The sequence below is a fragment of the Mastigoproctus giganteus genome, chromosome 2 (assembly GCF_048544385.1).
Source record: "Mastigoproctus giganteus isolate SK-2022 chromosome 2, ASM4854438v1, whole genome shotgun sequence".
In the NCBI taxonomy this organism is placed as follows: domain Eukaryota; kingdom Metazoa; phylum Arthropoda; class Arachnida; order Uropygi; family Thelyphonidae; genus Mastigoproctus; species Mastigoproctus giganteus.
In genome coordinates this window covers 109,785,677-109,804,175 of record NC_143576.1, presented here as the reverse complement: position 1 = coordinate 109,804,175, position 18,499 = coordinate 109,785,677, and the positions used below count along the sequence as shown (strand labels likewise).

General features: G+C 37.2%; 1 protein-coding gene across 4 annotated transcripts in view; it reads right to left on the bottom strand.

Moving 5' to 3' along the window:
• LOC150089491 (alpha-tocopherol transfer protein-like) overlaps positions 1-18,499 on the bottom strand; it is a 66,673-nt gene that overhangs the window by 1,297 nt on the left and 46,877 nt on the right. For 3 of the 4 annotated variants that reach the window (XM_090368620.1, XM_090368621.1, XM_090368619.1), the window contains exons 3-5: positions 7,405-7,644; positions 3,487-3,683; positions 2,512-2,622 (exon numbers count right to left, since the gene is read on the bottom strand). In XM_090368620.1, coding sequence (XP_090224746.1) covers positions 2,512-2,622; positions 3,487-3,683; positions 7,405-7,644 — 548 coding nt within the window. The remainder of the gene's footprint in view (positions 1-2,511; positions 2,623-3,486; positions 3,684-7,404; positions 7,645-18,499) is intronic. The other variant, XM_090368622.1, reaches the window with a different exon arrangement.

The following is an 18,499-nucleotide window of genomic DNA, read 5'->3' as shown; positions in this document are numbered from 1 at the left end:
CCTAAACCATTTATGATTTTTTCTTTAAAATTAACCTAAAAAATGCCTTAATTGCCCACCACCTCTTTACTCCTAAATAGATTACTTCTGATAGTGACTTTTAGTTGATCCTTGCGGGAGCAGTTGCTTTCTTCGTTTGAGGCCATATTGTCTTTGAATACTACAAGTACTCAATCATCTAGGCTCCTAGGTGGGAGGGGAGTCACTGTCCCTATTTAGGAAATTATGAGATCTCAAAGTTATGAGGACGACACAATGCTTTCCGCTCTCATATGATAGTGTGCTTGTTCAACGACGCTCTAACTGAAGAGATGGACGCTCACTCGTGTGAGCTACCATAGCGTTAAGTATTCCTCTTTCTGTATGGTTCTCTATAAATATAAGCAGAAAAATAATTCTCACTTCAAACTAATCTTACTACATAAGCAGTTCTTATATCAGTGAAATGAAATTAAGTTATAAAAATCATAACGAATTTATTTAAAACTGAATGAATTATAAAATTCAGTTTTACATTAAAAAACTTATGCTTATTTAAAACGAAGTTTTTACGTTGCGGTGTTTTTGAAGGAAAATTAGGCTTACGATGCACTTTAGCTGACCGTTATGAAACAACGGTCTATATGGCTACGTGAAAAATGAAATGCTGACCAATGCATATAGAATAATTCGCAATTTGTATTCCGATTGCACAAATTTTTGTTAGGAGGTAACTTCTCAACTCTTGTTTGCCACAGACACGGAATCTCGGTTCAATGTGATATTAAAAATATAATAAAATAAAGCATGCTGTTAAATTAAGGCTACCCAATAACGAAATCATCTGCGTGTGTTCTCTGGTCGATTTGCCTGTTTTGCTGAAAGAAAAAACCCGAATTTTCGGGGAGGGGGAAGAAACAACCTTACTATCCACGCATGAGACCGACTAACTCATCCACGGAGTGAAAAAGGCCCATAAAAATTCCTTGCATCATTGACTGATGATAGCAAAAAATATTACATCTCGAATCCTGCTGAATGTATATAAAAGAATCTACCGCTTTCCATATTAAAAGAAGAGAAGACTTGCGCCATCCGAGGTACATGCATTTCTCTTTTTTAATGAAATTTAATTTTAAAATCACCAGCAATAATGAAAATTGGCCGACTTCTTTCATCATGATGAATTTCTCACCTTAACTTATATGTGGTTGAGGTGAACTTATTGTAAAATTTAGTCCAATGTCTTCGAAAGGACAATCGAGAACTCTGTACATTTTTCATTATATATGCTGCTTGTATTCGTCGGAACTCCCATAATAAAAAAAGGATCTCCTCTTTCTGCTCTTCAAAGCCTGTAATGCCCGACAGATCGTTGTGATCATTAGCAGACATCGTACCTGCATTTCGTAGTTTACCCATTTTCCATTTCGTGGCTTCCAGTTAAGGTCGTTTCTTGTAATTCGCATCACCACACATCCATCGTCCTTCCCCAACTCCAACGTCTAAACCTGCAAATAATTTCTGGAATAGTGTACTGTAATATTAGTTTCAGCCGATTCAATTTTTACGCTCTATACAAGGTATTTTTTATACAGGATATGGGAGTGAAAGCAGAGAGCTTCTTCATCATAGAAGAGTATACTTGAACTTTTCTTAATTCTGAAAATTAGTCTTAATGAGTACATTTTCCCTTTAAACAGGCTGAAATATCCTTTGGGGTTCTTCATACCGTTGGTTAAGAAGCGCTAATTTTTATCATAACTTATGTTATGATAAAAATTAGCGGAGGGCAGGTTACGTCACAATATGAAATGCATTATAGACAAGTTATGGAAAAGGTAATCAATACAAAAAACAATATAATTACAATAAATGGTTAACTATTAATATTTTAGTGCTTACACTATGCGATAAACCTACATACATCTATAAATTGCACGAATAGAGTTCAGTGTGGCATATGAGACTCCTAAACCAAAGACCATTTTTGCCCAACATAGTTCCACTCCTGAAATAATGACTTTTCTTCCATGGGATGTTTAGACAGCGATTCTGAGGTAAGATTGTTTGGGCTTCTAATGAGTCTTTCTTATGAGGGCGTAAGTTTCAGCAAGGTTGGCAGATCTGTAGGTTTTGTCACTGCTTCTATTCTGAGGGTCGATGGACAACCTATTAAATAACTTGATAACTTAAATGAAGACATGTAACCCACACGGAAGACATGCTGCGCAATTTCGATCTGATCGGAGGAGTAAGTCGATATGAAGTTTATTACGTGTGGTAAGAGAAAGAAATATACGTCTTAATAGAAGTTCGCGTACAGAATGGATAAACTGGATGTTGTCCCCCCTTGATTATAGAGTAGCAATCCAAAGTACTTAAAAACAATACATTGCGTTAAGAATTATTCTTTTTTACATTTCTCATGCATTATTTTCAAAATATTTCAAACTAAAGGAGAGATCTGCTATTAATAATAAAATAAGTAGGAGTAGTATGAAATTTACTGCTATTTTAAAATGCACCTACCTTCTTCTGGATTCTAATTTTCAGCAATGATTTTAGACGTTCGAAGACGACCTTGCAGAAGTCTGAGAGATATAGCAGATGAAACGCTTCACATCGTAAAGGCATTCCGTCCTAAGACAAACAACATTTTTTTTCAATAAAAGTATCGACTGTAGAATATCTTTTTCAACAACAAAAGCATTTTTAAAAAGTCCCTCTGGGCTTTCACTTCTTCCCTTATATGGATTCAGTATTTAAACTTAAAGGTGGAAACCGCCTTTAAGTATAAATAATAAATGCAAATAAAATCGATATATGTTACTACATACTAGGTTCAATTTGTTCAAAATAAATTGAAGCTAGTACGCAGTAAACAACAAAAAATTATAATCGTCGTCCTACCATACAGGGTGGAAAAGGCTCGAGTTTGAATCTCATCGATGACGCGAGGAATTTATAGGCTCTTTTCATAATGTGGAAACTTCACCTGAGCTACCTAAAACGTTAAATGGAATCAAATTTTTGGAGACCGATATTTTTCTCATATGTGTAGAGTAAAAAATCTTAATTTTTATCGTGACAAGATTAATTCGCTTTTGTTTTTGTTTAATTTAGCAACAGTCAAGTGTTCATGCTAGTAACTCTGTTTTAAGAAAAGAGAGTTCCATTAATAACATTATATTTACCGACAAGCAATACTTTAACAAAATTTCCAATTCCAACCAATCCCAATATCTAAATTAAAATAACCTTAGCTTGGCTTTCATTTTCAGAAATTAAGCAATTTTAAATTTCATTGTATGTTAATAAACTTTATTTAAAGGTAGTTTTTCATGATATCACAAAATCCATGGTACAAATACGATGTCCCGACCTTTGGCATTGACACTCTGTATAGAAAGGAAACAAACATGAGCGCTGAAATGACAGTTACTCGATATCATTATGTATTAGAGGGAAATAAGTGATTGCATTACAGTTTAAGGGCAAGGTTACCTGAACTAGTTTTACTGCCCGATCAAAGAGGTCTCGGCCAAAGTATCGACTAATGTGATCCAGTTCGCATCCTTGAAAATCAATAATTGCGACACAACCATGAATTTGATTCTGTTCGATTCCTTTAATCCACTCCAGCAAAAGAACTACAGCCTTCACCAACTGATAGCAAGTGACGTCACCAGGTTTTCCGTGACCTGAAATAGTAATTTGTTTTTAAAAAAAAGACAAGATAGTCGTTTAACTGGATTCATCCAGTTCATTTAAAAATTTTAATAAATGTGCAATTTAGATGCTAACTCTAGATAATTTAACTGAAACTAATAGTCAACGTTATACCTTCATAGCGAAGGACAGCTTTTCTTGCCACTTACCAAAGTATAATTCAAACTTCTGCTTTAAAAATTCTATTTTTTAATTCTCGAGGTCTGTTTAAAAAGTATCGATAAGGAGAATGCATTTATGGTACTTAGCATTGCGCGATTGGATGAAAAGGTCACAGATAATAACGTTTCACCATTCTTCTGTGGTCTTCCCTATTTCATTAATATCAATATCCCGAACAATTATGTGTTGTATATGCAGGACAATAAGATGCACCCATTTTAAAAAAGGCAAATTTTATTTCAAATATTTTAAAACGAAGTTCAGAAGTGCTTAATGAATGTTAATATAAAATGAAGCTTTTACTCATCACATAAACCCAAAAACGTGTCGCTGGCGTTAAGGACATTGCTAATCCTCTTTTCTTAAAAGACAGCAATTTCGGGTTTCACAAGCCCTCCCCCCCACTAATTTTTCATTGATTCACACACATAGGAAATGGTAGATCGCTTCACATATCAAATCATGATTGGTTCCTCCATTAATTTGATCCGCTCCTCACCCATGAATATCTTAAAGGGCGTATTAATTGAGATATCCAATGAAAGCTGTTAGCTAAGGTCTCCTGGGATTACAGCTAAGTTCATGTTTAATTTATCGAAATGTCTTTATGTTACCTATGCTATGTGTGATTTGAAAATGGTCACATAATAAGAGAGCTACTTTGACTAAATATACTGACTCTAACCAAGGCTAGAAATAGATTATTGCGTACGTCTAATCTACTACCTTCGCGCTCTAATCCGGAGGGGAATTCCAGAAAAAAAGTGGGTTTTTGGTAAATCCGGAAAATGTGTTCGTTAAATATTTAGTTAAAGTCCAAGAAAATCCAAGAAACATTAGAATTACGAAGATTCCAGATGAACGAACGTTTTGAATAGTTACATTGGCATAAAGTCCAAACATTGCGTCTAACAATTTCCATGAGCTCTTAAGCAAATCTGAAAGGTGAAAAAAAAGTGGCAGAAGTTTCATCTTGGTTCAAATCAATTGAAATACTTGTATTCATAGTTTAGTATTTCAAAAGGTATTATTTCAGAAGTATTTCAGAGGAAACGAGTAAAAAAGTTGAGAATCACTATCGGATTAGCAGTAACGTGCCCGCTTACTCGACGCTTTCTGTATAGAGTTTTTGGTACGCGTTTCTTCCTTCATGTTCAACTAACATAGTTCTGTTCGATTCTTTCTTTCCAAAATTGAATTCTTTGAAGAGAACTGTTGACTACACAAAACTAAAGGAAACGTAACATCCTCGGTAATTTCCAAATCCATTTCTGGCTGAATGTTTCGCAGTAAAAGGAGAGCAAGCAGGAAACCCTGTAAATATAATATTATGTTCCCTATGGCATAAATCCCAATACCCTTTGAACACCCTCGTTGCCAGATTTAATATCTGGCTCTTTGTACACAGAATAGTTACAGAAATTTTACGGAATTCAATTTAATGCAGTACAGTGAGACTTGCAAAGTTTATGGTATGCTTGTAAAGGATGATGCATGTTAGCGATGACGGATTGAACATCAGGTGTTTACAGCGATGTAATTTGATGATGGATTATTTCCCCGAAGAGACAGCGCGTAGTAGCTGCAAATGGCAGCTATTTTACTCAATTGCGCCCCTATTGCGAAGCATCTCATAGCTCCATATCTTTTCACACACCATCAGTACTTTTCGGAAGGTCTCTCTGGAAAAGAAAACTTGAAAATTCCAGACGAAGTTTCGATTCAGTCTGACCGTACGTACACACATCTGTAAGGATTTATATTTACTATGCTTATGGGTAACCACTTCTAGAACTATTTCCACACAACACTGAGATGCGCATTGCATAACCAATCACATCAAAATGGATTTGTTCATCTTCGTTTATACCACCTAAGCTATACTATTTGACGCCGATTTGAAAATAAGATAATCCAAAGGAGAAGTTATCAAGAAATGTAATGTAGTGAACTGAAAAAAAAAGGCTATGATTTTAGATGAAAACTGACGAATGCCCACCTGAATAAAATACATTGTCAAAAAACTTTTATACAGTACAATGGCGAGTATCTCTATTGAAAACCTAGATATCAACAGCTACTATATTTAATGAACAATCCACTACTTGATCACACTCTAAAAGGGAGGGGGAAGAAATTTATTAGAAATGTCGCTTTTCTATAATTAAATTAAACATATGGTTACAATGCTGGCAACAACTGTACCCAATTACAGCATGTATAAATCTACTGTAAGTTATTGTGAGCGCTCAGCATAAAATTAGCAAGGCGAAGAGAATAATAGATGCAAAGGGAGGAAGGAAAGGGCAGCTGTCCAGTATTATATGGGTTCGCACATGCTACTGTGGCCCAAAACTCAATTCGCTTTCAATGTCATGGGTGAATATACCCATTGGACCATGGTGTCATTTCATGTAGTTCAGGTGCTAAAGGTGCTAAAGTGGCGTTTCTAATAAATTGTCCACTATTTTGTAAGCTGTTTTAATAGGTTTCTAAAATACAGAAGGTAGCTCTTTTTAGCAACCAATAAACGTGAATGAATCCCCATCCAAGTAGGCTGAGACGGGAGTGTCATTTTCTTTCATTTCCTGAAAAGGATAAAAATACCTTAGGATACCCCATTGACTTCTCAACTTAAATCAAATCCTCCATTGAATTCAATCCCTCCGGTCTCATATCCAAATGGAAATTAACCGTGGAACCTGACAGATGCAACAATAACATTAAAAGAATACAGCTCCTGCGAAGGCAGATTTAGAATATGTACGCGGTAAGCCAACATCACCTTATACAGATGATTCGAATTGGATTGTTAGCGGTTTAGATTCTTCTTTAAAATGCATTCAATGAAATTCCATTCTTAAAAGGAGTCTGGGCGATCAATATGACAGCGTAAATTCGTCTCATGAGTACATTAAAAGAAGAAACTCCCAAAGTTAGCACATCCAACTAGAGTTTCTGATTGATAATATGGAACTTACGAGTGTGTGTTTGGTGGTGGAGGGGAGATAGAATTTGGAGACTAATACATGATAAAGCAATACAATCAAGTGGTGTGGAGACAAAGAGCAAATCACTGTTCCTCTTATAACATTTCATCCGAATAAAGGCGTTTGTGGAAATATTCCATTATTTTCTCTTTATCTTAAATGATTAGACAAGAATTTTAATAAAAATTCTATGGTGAAAATGTAAGGCTAGAAGTGCACAAGAAATCTTGGTAGAAGTACACAAGAATTAATAAGAAGTTGATGCGAAATTGGCGGAAACAATTGTGGAACTTTAAGTGACGACATCAAAGATGAAAAGATAAACGAGGAAAGACAATTGAAGCGAAAGAAGGATTAAGCATTGTGTACCTGAAATGGGAAAGAACAGAAATAGAAGTATAGCCTTGGGGAGGAAAAGAGAAATGCACTATTAAAGAACAGGAAAAGAAAACAGAATTCAGATGGAAAAAACGATTAATGGTGAATGTTTAAAAGAAAGAGCAATAAAATAAGAGTAATAGAAAGAGAACAACGCACTCACCCAATCGGAAAATCAGTACAGCCCTTCCCATGTGGTCTCTGTTGGGCAGAACAGAACACAGGATTTTGTCAAACGCTCCTTTGATATCTGCAAACGGCACTTCACTGTACAAGTCGCTGTCTTCGTTTCTAATAGTGTAGTAAGTTTTGATCCTGAGGTAAGCCTCCTGCAGATTAAATTTCGTTGAACGGAGAAAACCCAGAAGGAAGCGGTCATCACATCGAGATAATAAAAAGTCTTCTGTGAAGAAAAACGATAAGATTTATTACTTAATTGCGGTTTAGGGTAGTCAGATATGTACAGACAAAAACAATAAAAATATTTTACCAGTTTGTCGATATTATTTCTTCTCAGACTATGTATAAGTATAGTGCGAAAGCATCAATAATACATAGCCAAATCTGAATGAACAGAATATTAGCAAAGCGGCATCGTTTTAAGTTATATCTCATATATCACCTTCACAACGATTTGCCATGATATTGCACTACTTCGAATAAGTAACTCTTCTCCTCAGGTGAAGCGTATGTTACTTATTCTCAGATGGATATCCATCTGAGAATAAGTAACATTAGTTCTGAGAATTCACCTGAGAATAAGTAACATTCTCAGATGGATATCCATCTGAGAATAAGTAACATTAGTCTTCTCCTCAGGTGAAGTGTTACTTATTCGAAGTAGTGCAATATCATGGCAACTCATTGTGAAGGTATTCACAATATGAGATATAACTTAAAACGATGCCGCTTTGCTAATATTCTGTTCATTCAGATTTGGCTATGTATTATTGATGCTTTCGCACTATACTTATACATAGTCTAGACTTTCCCATAGCTTGAGGCTTACGCCCTAAATGCTTAATAGTCTAAATATTTCTTCTCAGTTATTGAATTTCATTCTCCCTCTACTTAAAGTATCCACTCAATTCCTTTTTTATTTCAGCTGTTATTATTACTATTTTAACGGTCTCCAGGCGTAAAGCATATCCGTATGTGTGTATTGTGCTTGCAAAAGTGTGTGTGTGTGTGTGTGTGTGTATACGAGCCGATTTGCATGTGGTGCTGGCTGAAAACCCCGGAATAACTAATGGAGGAACCTTAGTCCCACCGTCTGGGATCGGCTAACTGTAGCCTCGATTGAAAAGAACTTTAGAAATTTCTCCAGTCATCGATGGAACTTTAACCAAGACCGCGCCAAAAAGGGACATGTGGTGCAATCGCTAGGCTGTCACGGAAGACTAATTTTAGCAGAGATCTTTGAACCTAATCTTGAAACTAACGTTCTCAAAGTGAACAAGAATTCTTCATTACCTGAAGATGCCCTTAGTATCGAGACCAGATCTTCATCATCCACTGGCCCCAATACTCTTACTGCTGCAAATATTAATTTTGCCAAATCCTGTTAACATTCATGATTCAAGCCGTTCAACAGAGCAATTTATTGCCAAACAGATTCTGTCATATGATTCTTCTGATATAAATCAAACCATTTCTACCACCTACTTTTCTTTACGGAATACTTCTGCCTGTACCTGTATTTTACAAGCTTAGAGTTACCAAGTGGAATCCTCTTCACCATCAGTTAAAGCAACATATACAAAAATAACTGCTGCCTCATCTAATGAAGTCTGCAAACTTCTCTATAGGGTTACCACCACAGTGAATAAAGCTTGTTCTGATTGTCAGCCTCAAATGTCACACCAGAAATCAAAACAGAACAAACCTTCAGAAAACGGTAAAGCCTCTACATCTCAAGCTACTTTCTCCAAAATTCCAGCCAAAATTCATCAAACACAGAATGTAACTAATGCAGATAAACTTCAGTTACTCAAACAAAAATACAATATCGCAAATATTCCCACTAAAGACCTCATTTTGTTCCGAGGCTTGTACCCGCCACTAAATCTGAAGGGTCTTATAAACTTAATTAAAGAAGAATATGGTTTCAGTGTGGATGTCGGTTCTTTGAAGACACGGTATCCCGCCTACTCATCTTTTATAATAACATGCCTTCCAACACAAACGGAAAAAGTTCTGAATCTAAGCTCTCCCTTATCAGGGGCTCTTGTCAAACGCTTCACGGACAGACCGCCAAGGGAGTCCAAAATCCCTTCTCCAAATGCATAGCAATCAGTGGCCCTGCTATTTACACATACTACGCTCTCCTCTCGTCATAGAATCCCCAGATTTCATCTGTTCAGCGTTTACCTTCAGAATTGCGTGAGTATAGTTAGCGACCTAAACCACTTTAGAGTAATCCAAGGCTCACATATTTATGACATTTACTTGCTCACTGAAACTTGGCTCTTCATAGATATTGATGACCAGGAGATCATAGATGGGTCATATATAATCCATAGAAAAGACAGAGGATCTCGTGGAGGCGGAGTAGCTATTATACATTAACCATGTACTTTGCAAAATTGCATCAATAGTGACCTTTAGAACTTAGAAAACTCACTGGAATTTACCTTTCCATTAATTCAGTCTGCTGACATAGCAATGGTTTGGGTGATTTTAAATGTCAACTGGCCAATTTAGGATCTTCTCCATCACTGAAGACGAGAGCTCTCTTTAATATCCTTCACAGTTATGACCTTGAAAAAGTTTGCAATTTTCCAACCAGAGAAAATTGATTACTTTGACCTAATATTCTTCTCTATTCATAGAAAGGTTCGCAAAGACAATCCTATATTCCACTCGGATCATCTGCCAATTACTTTTCACATCACTGTGACTTCTCATGATTTCCAATGCAGCTCCGGTTCTCCACGGTTCAATTTCAGAATCGTTGACTAGCCTCTGCTCAACCTAGCTCTCAGCAATTGGGACAAGCAGCTCTTTGATGCTGTTGATGACATCGATGTGCTCACCAATAACCTGATCAAATGTGTCCCCTCAGTTATATCCGACACTGTTCCTCAATCCCAATCTTACGGCACGCTCTACCTACCCGCACTGGTATAACAGCGAATTAATACATTAAATTAAATTAAATTCAAAGAATTCTATAGAAACAAGTATAAGCAATCAGATGAGTCGATACTATGAAATATTCGGCCAACTACGCAAAGAAGTGAAAACGCTCATATTAAAATGTTAACAGGAGAGACCACTTCTACAGGGATGGGAGAGCCTTAAATAGAAAGGGTGCAAGAATATTTGCTGATGCTATCGAGGTAGTGTTAAGTGGGTCGGAAAACTTGGGGGTATACAAAGACTAATAGATTAACAGTAGCCACTGGCAGAGGTGAAAGTGATTCTTGCACTGCTTCTATTGGAATGAGCAGCAGATTGGAAAATAAGATGCAGGATATTTCGGAGACTGCTGGGAGTCATTGCGGTACAAGTAAACACACGGGTTGTGTTAGTGTAGCTAAGAATAGGAACAGGTGCATGTACACTTGCGTGTACACCAATGCTAGGAGTTTGGTAAATAAATTTGATGAATTTGAGGTATTGCTCAAAATATCAAAGGCAGATATTGTTGGGATATCAGAGACGTGTCACACAGACATAAGGAATGCAGAACTGGAATTTGGGGAGTACAATGTGTACAGGAAGGATAGACAAGATAGGAAGGGAGGAGGGGTTATGCTATTAGTTAAGAAACACATAAAATCCAAGGAAGTGACGCCAGTCGACATTGATGGACAGTGCAGTGTTGAGTCAGTTTGGTGTGACATAAGCATCGGAAGATCAAAATTGAGAGTAGGAGTGTGCTATAGGCCTAATGACTCTGATGAGTATAATAAGAAACTGTACAGGGAAATAGAGTGGGCCAGTAAATCAGAGAGTCTTATAATGGGGGATTTTAATTTCCCAGATATTGACTGGAATTTGTGGGTTGGTCGCTCACACACTACCAAGGCTTTTGTGGATTTATTGGATGATTGTTTTCTACATCAGCATGCTCGGGAGGAAACTAGAGGTAGTAATACTCTTGATCTGATTATCAGTAGTGATTCTTCATGCATTAAGAATCTGCAGATAAAGGAACCACTAGGTGGCAGTGATCACAGTGTGCTGAAGTGGGATTTACTCAAGCAGGTAACTACCATCAGGGGTAAAGGGAAGGGTTTTTTGCTTTCGTAAAGGCGACTATGATGGTCTGAGACAGTATTTAAATTCTATACAGTGGGACCAACTGATGATTTTACCAACAGCAAATTCAAAATAGGAAGCATTCAAAGAACATATCTTGCAAGCTACTGGGCTTTACATACCAACTAAGAAATATTGTTCAAGGTTTAGGCCTAAATGGATGTCAGATGAACTAATGAGACATATGGCAGAGAAGAAAAATGCATGGGATTCATATAAATTAATGGGTGAGATGGAAGCCTATAATAGATATAAGCTGGTCTGTAACCAAGTCACAAAGAAGATTAGGCAAGCAAATTATGAGAAATCCTTGGCAAAGGATGCAAAGAAAAACAGAAAAGAGTTCTTTACCTATGTAAACTCTAGAAGGAAAGGGATGGATCAGATTGGTCCACTGGATATTGATGGTTCAACAGTTGAGGATCATGCTCAAGTGGCTAACAAACTAAACGAGTATATTGCATCTACATTCACACATGAGGAGTTATTCAGGAAGGGGAATGCCAGAGGTGAAGTAAACTCTGGCAGTGAGCTAGATGTTTTTGTAATAACTGAGAGGAAAGTGGAGGAGAAATTGTTGAGGATAAACATAAAAAAAAGGCACCCGGGGCGGATGGGATCTATCCAGTTATATTAAAGGAGGCAGCAAAGGAAGTAAGCAAACCCTTAGCCATAATTATGAGAGCTTCTTTGGACTCAGGGGAGGTACCCTAGACTGGAGATATGCAAATGTGACCCCAATTCACAAAGGAGGATCAAAGGCTGACACAAGTAATTATAGACCTGTGAGTTTAACTTCTGTTCCAGGAAAATTAATGGAGGCGCTGGTTAAAGAAGCACTGCAGGATCATCTAGACAAGACTTCAGTTATAGCTCAGACACAGCATGGTTTTGTTAAGGGGAAGTCTTGCCTGACCAATTTGATTGGATACTATGATGCAGTCACAAAAGAACTGGATGCAGGGAATAACTTTGATATTATATATTTGGATCTTAGAAAGGCTTTTGATACTGTTGCACATGGAAGACTGCTGCACAAATTGGAGCAGTGTGGCATTGGAGGCAAATTGCTGCTATGGATAAAGGGAGGGTTGAGGGGGAGAAGACAGAGTGGTAATCAATGGACACTGCTCATCGTGGACTAATGTTATTAGTGGAGTTCCTCAGGGTTCGGTGTTGGGTCCATTGTTGTTTTCTGTATTTATAAATGATATTGATGATGGTATATCAAGCTAAATGTCCAAATTTGCAGAAGATACAAAGGTTGGCAGGGTTGTTAAGGACACTACTGACGCTATGCTGCTGCTGCAACAGGATCTGGAAAGGTTGAACAGATGGGCTGAGAGGTGGCAAATGAAGTTTAACATTGACAAATGGAAAGTACTACATATGGAAAACAGTGATCCCAGAGCAACGTATCGACTCTGTGGTACTACACTGACAGTGGTAGAGAATGAAAAGGACCTGGGAGTAATTGTACAGGCAGATATGAAGTTCTCTGAGCAGTGCAGACGGGCTGCAAGAGTATCTCATGGTGTCTTGTCAATGATATACAGGAATTTTTCTAGCAGGGATAAGGAGGTGATTATCCCCTTGTATAAGGCAATGGTCAGGCCACACCTTGAGATACTGTATACAGGTCTGGAGGCCTCATTTCAAGAAGGATGTAGAGCTGCTGGAACAAGTACAGAGAAGGGCAACAAGATTAGTGAATGGAGCAAAGGGTTTCTCTTACGAAGAAAGGCTTGCAAATTAGTGTCTGGAGACTAGGCACCGGCGAGGTGATCTGATAGAGGTGTATAAAGCCTTGAATGGTTTGAGCATGCTCAATGCCGATGGGATTCTTCCTCTTGCTCAGAATAATCGTCTGAGAGGGCATGAATTCAAATTGAAGAAAGACAGATGTTGTATAGATGTGAGGAAATTTGCCTTTAGCCAGCGGGTAGTTGATTGATAGAACAGACTTCCATCCCTTGTCGTGGAAGTTGATAGCCTAAATAAGTTTAAGGCTCAGCTGGACAGGTATTTCGAACGAACAGAGGGGTGAAGTGGAAGCGGTTATTTTTTTTATTTTTTTTATTTTTTGGCTGATGCTGCATAAGCTTGCTTTCTTGCATCAAATGCATCTACTAATGCTAAATATTACAACATGTATAGTCAAGTTCAGGATAGTCTACTTACTCGGGAATATTAAACCATTCTGGAATTCATGTAGCACAAGAATATCATCAGTAGAAAGTTACAACTCCATAACTCAGATGGATTTCTCATATCAGACGAATTCCGTATTGCTCAAGAGTTTGCCAAACATTTTTCCAGTATTCAAGCCAAAGATACACTGAGACCTGCCTCATTTCCTGACTGCACACTTGTTAAAAATGATATCCTAATCAACTTCTTTATCACTGATGAAGTCAGCATTAAAAGTGACTACACTTGAGGTCCAGATAAAATTCCTGGTTTATTTTGGAAAAATACTGTCACTACCTTAAAACCCCTCATAATTGGGATCTTCAACTTGTCTCTTAGGCTGGGGAAGTATCCTAAGCACTTTAAGCAGACCAATATAGTTCCAATTTTCAAAAAAGTTGATAAAAATTATGTAACTGATTACAGACCAATATCCTTGCAAAAAACCCTGGCTAAACCCTTCGACACAGCAGGACACAAACATCTCTTCAAATTCTTCAGGCCTTTCATTGATCAGAATCAACATGGTTTCTGCAGTATCAAGTCAGTGGTCACAAATTTGCTTCTTTTCTGGCAATACACATCTGAAGTTGATGCAATTTACACAGATATATCTAAGACATTTGATAAACTCCCGCACGATCAACTTCTGGAAAAACTTAAGCTACATGGTATCCGTAAACCTTTGCTCTCATGGCTACGGAGCTATATTACGCATCATTCCTTCAGCGTTATCATCAATCAAGTGAACCATTTCATACCACTAAGTGGAGTACCTCAAGGCTCACCCCCTCCAGGTCTTCTACTTTTCATTGTGTTCATAAATGATCTTCCCTTCTTTCATCTGCACATGTTCAAGTTGCTCTCTATGTGGATGATATTAAGATCCACTCAGCAGTGAAGGAGAAAATCGATTCTCAACAGCTTTAATGGGCCCTCAATAAATTCTTTCTGTGGCTATCTGTGAATCGCTTGTCTGCTAACCCCTCAAAGTGCAAAGTAATCTTTCTCATTCTGCATATCTCCACGACTAATAAATACACTAACTCTGATCATCGAAACGTGTGATCTTAACGACTTGGGAATTCCCTTCTCTATCAGTGCTAAATTTGACGCACATGTCCTTAAATTCACCATCAATGCATTCAGAGCACTAGGATTTATCAAACAGAACACCTACAAGTTCAAAAACTACAGATATGCTGTAATGCTTTATAAATTATAGTTTTCCCAATCCTCGAATTGGTTCAAGGATTGGGAGATTACCTTACGTTACCTTAATCCTCTATTTTATCACTCATTGTGCTATGAATCGCTGTGTGATTACTGTACTTTCATCTGAGGCCTCTGTGCACTAGAAGAGTTACTGCTGACATCACCCTTCTAGCCAAAGTAAATCACTGGAACCTATGAAGCATCTGATATCCATAGTAAAATCAACTTCAGTGCTTCTTGTAGGCAAGTGAGGAATCTTACGCTGTTTCGCCTTGTCTTCCACTACTGTCTTTATAAAGTTCAGTCCACTGAACAGAATCAGCAAATGACTCTCTCATTGATTTCCATGACAACTCCCAATCACTGATGAACTCCATCCACAAGTTTGCCTCTTCTCTTAAACTGCAAAGACTAGCTGTCATCTAATTATTATAGTTTATTATTATTTGTTTTATAATTTTTATATTATCTAATTTATTTATTAGTTTTCCCGGTAACTTAACTTAATGCAATCCTCTTTTATACATATGATTTTAATGTTTGAATCTATATCAATGTTTATCGTACTGTTGGATCTCTTATTATTATCAATTGTGTTCATTGTTCTGCTCTCAGATACATTGGTAATGGTTACCTGTTGTGTATATCATATTATTAATAAAAATAAGATATGAAATTATTATTATTATTAGCCATTTGGTGCAAGGAAGCCTGAGGCTTATGCTGCAACAGCCAAAAAAAAAAAATTCCAAGTTACCCTGAGAGAGAGATATATTGGTCAATTCATTTAAGAACTATGTAGACGGCTTAACTTTTAGGGCAGGAAACCGAAGAAAGTTGAATCTTTCAGCTTCATTTTGAGTTTGGGGAAGGGATAAAAATCACATGGGATAAGGTCAGTCAAATATAAAGTGTGGGGAGCTTTAGGAAAGTAAAACTTCCTGAGGGATTGTTGGAAAAAATATCTACCATCTTCACACAGCTGGTGGAAATCTCTAAATAATTTTCCTCAATGGAATCAGTACCTCTTCATAACAGGCCTCTCGTGAAAAGAAAACTCATTCTGATTCATCAATTAATAGTTATGTTAATAGCCAATTAGAAAGTTATTTATGCAATTTAATAGCCATTTCTTGAAGTCGAAGCTCAATTCTGGACGATATCTTCTCAGCCTTTTTGGAAACGTTTTACTCGCTGATAATAGTTATACTTAAATACGCACCAACAAATCTTCACTTAAAACAATGTACATACGCCGTTCGGCTTCATCCATTACGATTGAGATATTTTAACACTTGTCTGAATTCAAAACTTGCTACTTATTACGGGTTTGTTCAAGGAATGGGAAGCTGATTGAACCAATAATGTAGAGATCCATATTCTACGCATTACAGCTACTTTTGTAATATATTAATTAACATAATTCAAGTATTAGAACTTTATATTCGTATTTTAGCACTGTGTAATAAAAAAAAAAAAAAATTGTAGTATATGCTTAATAAAATTTTGCCCTTTTCAAAGGAAAAAAATCAAACTGTTTGCACAGCAATCCACCACTAGATGACAACTGGACGTAGCTTTTTTTAAATTTATTTTTAATATGGCTCAATGATTTACCAAATATGAAACATGGGCTTCGATGAGATATCCGAAAAATTATTGTTAATTTTTGTTTTAAAGTTACCTAATTGACTAAAATAAATTAAACATAAAGACAGAACTACTTAGTTTTGTTTTTGATGCGGGAAATAAAAGCAATGAGGCTGATGCGCTGTCCCCTCCCTACCAAACTGCTCTAAGTGGAAGTTGAGGCTTCTTTAAGGTTGCGTCTGTGGGAGCAGCCATCGATCGCATACATTTTATAGTACCAGATGCGGACTTGAAGTTGGAACAACGAGCTACCACTAAATTAAATTCACTCTGGAAGGACATCGCAATGGAAACTCATACCACGGTGGTGACAGCTGTCATAAAAAGGTTCATATCCTAGCAAAGAGCCCTCACGCCTAGCGCAGTGGTTATATCTACTGTTCTCATATACAGGATGAAAAGGCCTGGATTCGAAACCTTTTAATGTCGAGAGGAGGTTGAGATTTTTCACAACATCACTGAGTTTGTCGATATCAGTTGAGGATTACGTGGATTTTCTCTCGGAATTCAGATTTTTGGCCAACAAACGGAACGAAAATACAGTCAGATAAAATATACTGATGCCTCATAGCCTTAATTGATTTAATGCTTAACATCGTGTCACTATCAGTGTTTTCTTTCGAGGACTACACTACCAGTTGTAAGATGTAAAATCTTACAAATTTAAAATAAAATATAATTGTTTTGCTAGAAGTAATGTTAAAATTTGAAGAACGCTAGATTTAGTGATGGGATAGTTTAAGCGTGAGAATTAACTATAGTAGCAAAGGGGTAAACAAGTAATTCAAATAATACCATAGAGCAAACAGGGACAGCAGGACTAGGTAAAGGGGTGCCATTTGAAAACGGGCATGAAGGGGTTGCTTAAGAAAGAACAATAGGACGTGAAACGGGTGAAACGTGAAACAATAGGACGTGAAACGGGTGAAACGTGAAACAATAGGACGTGAAACGTGATACGAAGCGCCTCCTTTGATCTATGACACCGTTAGAACCAAAACAGGAAATGAGTGGACGTCCAGTGTTCGCTTCAAAATAAAACCGGCGTCAGGCTGACTGATATTGGAGTTTTCTGATACTTTTAGAGAGAAAGGTGTGAAACGAAAATGAGTGTTTGTGGAGGTTGCCGGTGGACATGAAAGGGTCATACTGCCTGTGAGAAAAAAAAAATAAGAAAGTTCGAGAAAAGGGTTGGTTTGCACACGCTAGGTAGACAGCTTGGGAGAATTGTGTTGGCAAATGGAAAGGAACGTAAATTTAAACAGAGGGGGAGGATTGGTTGAAGTCCTTGGGGGAGGCATGCCAAACTTGAAGGGAAGTGTAAAAGTTCGGGAACAAAAAGTGTGCGAAAAAAAGAGAGAAAGAGTGGAGTCTATCGGAAATAGAAGGGGAGAGAAAGAGTGGAGTGGAAATATAGTGACGAGATAGTCGAAGAAGAGAATCGAAGTGAGTTTATCGAAAATGTAAGGGTGTGAGAAAAAGGGATGAACGTGTAAGAGGTAGTTAAAAAGGGAGTTCGTTAAACAGTAAGAATAAAAGATTTACATATATGACTAAGTTCACCGAGGAAAGCGATAATATCCTAGAAATAGCCCTGAAAACAGAAAGTAGCAATCTTGAAAAGCAGAGTAGCAGCCCTGGATGCAGTAAGAAATAGCTCTGGATGGCGGAAGATAGCAGCCCTGAATGAGGAAGAAGTAGAAGGCCCTTACGAAAACATCGCGCCAGAATATAGAAGTAAGTGCCAAGTTAAAATAAGCACACTATAGATTATTAGAAGGACTATAGGGAGATAATAAGAAAGTTAAAGAGGAAGGTCATATGATTAATATACCCTAATATATACATATGTAGATGAGTTGAGTATTGTTATTAGAACTTAGTAATGAACAGAGAAATAGAGGGAGAGAGTCAAATTAAATATGAATGAACGGATG